The sequence below is a fragment of the Bactrocera latifrons genome, unplaced genomic scaffold, assembly GCF_001853355.1.
Source record: "Bactrocera latifrons isolate USDA-ARS-PBARC rearing strain unplaced genomic scaffold, ASM185335v1 scaffold_636, whole genome shotgun sequence".
NCBI classification, from domain to species: domain Eukaryota; kingdom Metazoa; phylum Arthropoda; class Insecta; order Diptera; family Tephritidae; genus Bactrocera; species Bactrocera latifrons.
Window position 1 is genome coordinate 50,261 of NW_017537308.1, and position 5,429 is coordinate 55,689.

The window sequence follows — 5,429 nt, forward strand, 5'->3', positions numbered from 1 at the left end:
AGCCCCAAATAGTCGAAGATACGACTACATCGGGACAAAGGGAGGCAAAAGCAAAAAGGGATGCACTGGCCACGCTATTGTCTGCCTAATTGAAAACAGTTTGGACTTAAAGTAATAGTTGTTTTTTAAACTTTGTTAAACCCAATAAAGAAAGAATAAAAATAAAATAACAGTCAGTTTATTTTTTTATAGGAAATAAAAATAAAAAACAAAAAACAATTCATTTTGCACTTAAAATTTATTATAAAAAAATCATTCAAGGTTAAGCGTAAAACATACTTGAATTCTAAGATTTGTCGAGTATTTTCTCGAACAGTGTACGAATTTCTTTCAATTCGACCAATTTTTCTTTTTCCACTGCTAGCTTCTCTGCCTCCATGTGATCTATTTCCTTCACATCCCTCATTACTTGCTCCCAAAGTGTGTTCCTCTTTTTTTTTTTTGCAACGAAATCTCATACTTCATACTTCAATCTTATTTCTATAAGTAATCCTCTCATGGTTCCACTTTTTTCACTATGCATATACAGAAAATATTAAACAATCATAAGTAAAACTACAATTTTTAAAGTAAACTACTTTTATTTACCATAAATCCGCCATTTTCACCACAAATTTATATTTTGTTTTTTGTTTACTTTTTGCCACTAAGAAAAGCCACTAAAGCTCACAAATGAAAACAATGCACAAGTTTGGCATATGTTGCGCATAAAAAAGCATTGCTATGCAATCGTGAACACGCGGCATTGCCACGATTGTGTCTGATGCGGCGGCGCCAATTAGATATTCCAAGCGTAGCCAGCTCCTTCTCCACCTGGTCCTTCCAACGGAGTAGAGKCCTTCCTCTTCCTCTGCTTCCCCCGGCGGGTAGAGCGTCGAATACTTTCAGAGCTGAAGTGTTTTCGTTCATTCGGACAACACGACCTAGCCAGCGTAGCCGCTGTCTTTTAATTCGTTGAACTATGTCAATGTCGTCATATATCTCGTCCAGCTCATCGTTCCATCGAATGCGAAAACCGCCGTGGCCAACGCGCAAAGGGCCGTAAATATTTCGCAAAACTTTAATCTCGAAAATTTTAAACGTCAAGAAGACTGCCCCTCTTTATCAGCAACAATCTGCCAGGAAGACCATCGTAAGATAGTAATCAGTGCTAGCCTTAAGTGGTACTTAAGGCATCTACAGGAGCGAAGAATTCCTAAGGACGCCGAGAAGATGAAGCGGAACAGGAGCGTAAGGACGAAAATACTGCATTGGTTAGCAAACGGAGTAACGGGACTCCGGGACAAAGGATTAATTATGCCCAGGTAGCTGGGTGACAACTCACCGCACCTAATCCTCCCYGGGCGGCTGAGAGACAGCGCAGATACGTGGCTACTTTCAAATGCATATTAATGGCTATGCTACCTCTGAACTACCCCGTGGAGACTCTGGAATCAGAGGATGTTACTACTCTACAGGATCTCTTCATGGAAGATGTATAGAGAGAATGTGGGCACCTGGTATAATTCCCAATAACCAAAACGGTGGAATTCGTACACCGGTTTAGCGAGAGGTAGAGAGCAGGAGGAGGATTCCGGATCTAAGCTGAATTATGTTTGGACGACAAGTCTTACAAATTCATCAGGAAGAAAGGCTTCCGAATGAGCTATGTGTTCAGGTAAGTAGTCATGAGACCCCACAGAAGCAAGGCTACTGAGGAAAGCGTTAATGAAGTGAGGCCAAGCATCTTACAACTGTTGAGGCTAAAGAGGAAGCCCCGATGGAAGAGCCAAGCGTTAAAGAGGGGTGCAACCCTCGAAGCAAAAGGTTTTATAAGGGCTTCAGGACCTGCATGGAACGCGAAGCACGGCGCAGATGACAACCTCATAGAACCGATTTTCCGAAACCGAATTTTCGTCGATGTGGGAGCTGACTATGCGAACCTGCATCACGTGCATCACGCGGCGTCAACATCCGCTGCCATAGCGAGCGTGGGCGGACCAGCACTTTTGCAACAGAGAGAGCAGGTTCTGCTGCTCTACCTTGCTCAGCTGATGATGGGTAAATGACTCACGCGAGCGTAGGATTTCAACTATTGAAGCTGCAACGACTCGCCGGCATCTGTCTGTCACAGAAAAAGGGCAAAGGTCAGAGAGTTATTGAAAGCTCTTCACATGACTGTTTATAGTATAATGCCTACTGGAACACTTACGCTAATAAATAAAAAACACTGACTGAGAACACTTTAAGCAATGCTATTAATTTACAATACGTATCTATTTGCTGGAAAACTGCAGAGGTGATTATGTTCAATAACCCGGAAAGTCAGCGCATGTTATTACTTTGTATCGGCCCATTTCTCTCCTTCCAATACTATCAAAGCTTATGGGGAAACTGTTTGATGTGCGTTTAAACATGGGGCACGTTTCCGATTACTTTGGCGGAGGGGTAAAAAAAAACACGAATTTCCGTGTAAATGGGGTATGTGCGGATTCTCCAGTGGATATCCAAAAATAATACAAAAATAACTTATATTTTTAAAAATATTCGCGATTAAAAGTTCAAAAATGGTAAGTACATATGGATGAACGAATAAGTTAAACCGAAGTAAAAAATCAATATATTTTGTTACTGAAATTGAAATAGTGTGTTTATTTACCATGTGTAAACTTATTCTTGACATACTGTATGTACTGCATATATAAATGCAACGAGTCGAGTGGAATTCCGAGTGTCCGTCTGTCTGTCCGTCGCACATAGCATTTTCCTTCAAAAACCGGACAAAAGTGAGAATTACAAATTATAGGGATGCTACTCAAAATTGATTGATCGATTAAATGATTGACCTTCAGCCCTCTATATTGTCAAACAAGTATTCGGAACTTTTGGCTTTTTTTTACTGAAATACATAGTTTCTACTCAACATTTAAACTTAAACTTTTTCCCCATCCCTTCCCTACTTTAAACAGAGCACGTTGATTGAGGTTGGTCACTTGCATAAAATGAGTACTGCTTTATTTATTTTTTAATTATTTCCAATTCTTATTATTTTTATATATAGATATATAATAGAGATATCTTAATGCAACTTGATACAGGTGTTTCATGGTTGCCGTAAAAACAGGCACCTGAAGGCACAGTAGACCTTAGGTCGCGGTGCAAATCTCGTTTATTTATCTAATTTAATCAACTSAATGTATTAAATATTACCTTTATCTCGTTTGAAGACGTTTTTAATATAATTTATCTGACGGGAACTAAAATATAGCAATAAAACTTAGTCCAAGGTTATGGCTTTCAATATATGTCAACATGTTGAATTCTTTCGCAACATTTTGTGTAGAGTTTAATAGTTTTGTTTACCTATCGGTTGATTTTATAACATAAAACTAATCATGTATGTCCGTCCATGCAAGCTATGTATTAGTAAAAATGGAGATATCTTCATGAAACACTCCTTGGCAAAAAGTGGAGGACGACATGTAAATGAGCTTAATGGGGCCACTGATACGCCCTCGAAACAATATTAAACAAAAATTTTTAGTACCCTAACTGAGTACCAAATTAAGATATACATGTTATTTGGCAAAGGGGATCGCAATAGTGGGCAACTGTGATGTGAATTCCAGACATGGGCCTAGTACACTGATATTAGATACAAAAGCTATTATTGGTTGTTTATTAGATATGAAATTAGCTTCTTTAACACTAAATTTCCTAACTTTTAAATATCACTCCTTTGTCTCATGATTTGACATATATTATATATAGTATATATGTATACATATATATATATATATACATATATCCATCCATACCACTCCATCCGGTCTTCATTCGATTCTACATTCRATACATTACGATTTTGCGTGATACTCAATTCGAGTATCAAAATCGACCGTTCTATATTTAATGGTAATTATTTTTACTTACGTAGACCTAATGATAAACGTTAATTTAAATGAATGCATCCCTTTCGCGGCATATTTTCACGCGTAATATACTTTTATTATTAATTACATTATATGCTAAATATATATCAAGATTTTAATTTTTTACATTACAAAAACCTTTTCAACTTTTGGGCTTGAGAATTTTGTATTTGTAATAGGACAAACCACAGCACCGTCCTCTCTAGTTATTTCGGGTACAGCCTAGAGTAAAAAAAAATAATTTTTAACCAAAATTTAGCTATATTTTACACTATATTTACCAACTGCCCAAATATTTGGCCATTTGGCAGCATCATTGGTAAGTTATGTTCATTCAAAGGTAGCCCAGTGACTCTAAAAAATCGAGAAAAATATGTATAGTATATATTAGGAAGAAAACTTTATACTCTGTGTAAAAATCTGAGGAAATGAGATTGAAACTCGAGCTAAATATTTAAAATAAGTAATAAAAAATTTAGTACAGTTAATATTAAGCAAAAATTTAGTTTAGGGGTTACAAACAACTTTTACTAAAAACTTTCACTTTTACTTTTTGCAATACGCTGCGAAAGTTTAAAAATACTGCGACTAAAGTTCGAGATACAACTATCCTATCTCTGAACAGTTCATCGCAGATGAGCTTCACTTATAAATATACTATATACATATATATAGCGGCCCGTGCGTGCTTCGCTACGTATAAAGTGAAATAATAAAAAAAACTATTATAACAGCAAACTCATTTATTCAAAAAAAAAAAATACAATATATATATATATATTAAATGCTCGCTTGAAATTTGAAAACTTATTTGTAATCATTTGAATTGAAATGACACATCATCGGCTTAGTAATGGCACATCATTTGCATTACGCGTTCGCCGACATATATTTGCTCGTCTGGCTCGTATCATTTTTTTCTTCATACAGAAAAGAATAAATCAAATTAAAAACAAATTTTACCTATAACAAAAAAATAAAGCAGCGGAATGCAGACAATGTTGTTTTTTTTTTAATAAAAAACACACGGGCATACCTGCATATATTTCACTTCAACTGTTCAAAACTTACCGCCGATAATTACTACTTACTTACTTTGATAATTTAATTGCCTATGAAATAAAAAATTAAAAACTGACGACTCACTGACCACAAAAAACTTGAGAAAAGTACACGCACACATATACATGGTATATTTACACAATATAAGACTCACCGTTAGTATGTATGCACTCAACATTATATAATATTTAAAAATATAACGCAAAGCAATAATTATCGCAGTCGATCTAATAAATTTGCTTTATTTCGGTATTCTGCTTGAGACGATTGGCTCATGTCTCTAATTATCACAATCGTAATTTAGTGATTATATTATACTATGTTCGGACCGACATTGAAAACATTTTSAAARYACATTTGTATGTTGTGGAATCTAAGTCGTTCGGACCGACAATGTGTGTTTTCGATGAGTTTTCACTGACAACTATTAAAAGCGGTATTCTCTTACTCTTGCAA

At 35.9% G+C, this 5,429-nt stretch overlaps 1 protein-coding gene across 1 annotated transcript in view; it reads right to left on the minus strand.

The window, feature by feature from the left end:
- Positions 1 to 3,949: 3,949 nt before the first annotated feature.
- LOC108975319 (macrophage erythroblast attacher-like) overlaps positions 3,950 to 5,429 on the minus strand; it is a 32,817-nt gene continuing 31,337 nt past the window's right edge. Inside the window, exons 4-5 of the mRNA XM_018943706.1 lie at positions 4,193 to 4,265; positions 3,950 to 4,133 (exon numbers count right to left, since the gene is read on the minus strand). Of these exons, the coding sequence (XP_018799251.1) occupies positions 4,035 to 4,133; positions 4,193 to 4,265 (172 nt within the window). The 3' untranslated portion in view covers positions 3,950 to 4,034. The remainder of the gene's footprint in view (positions 4,134 to 4,192; positions 4,266 to 5,429) is intronic.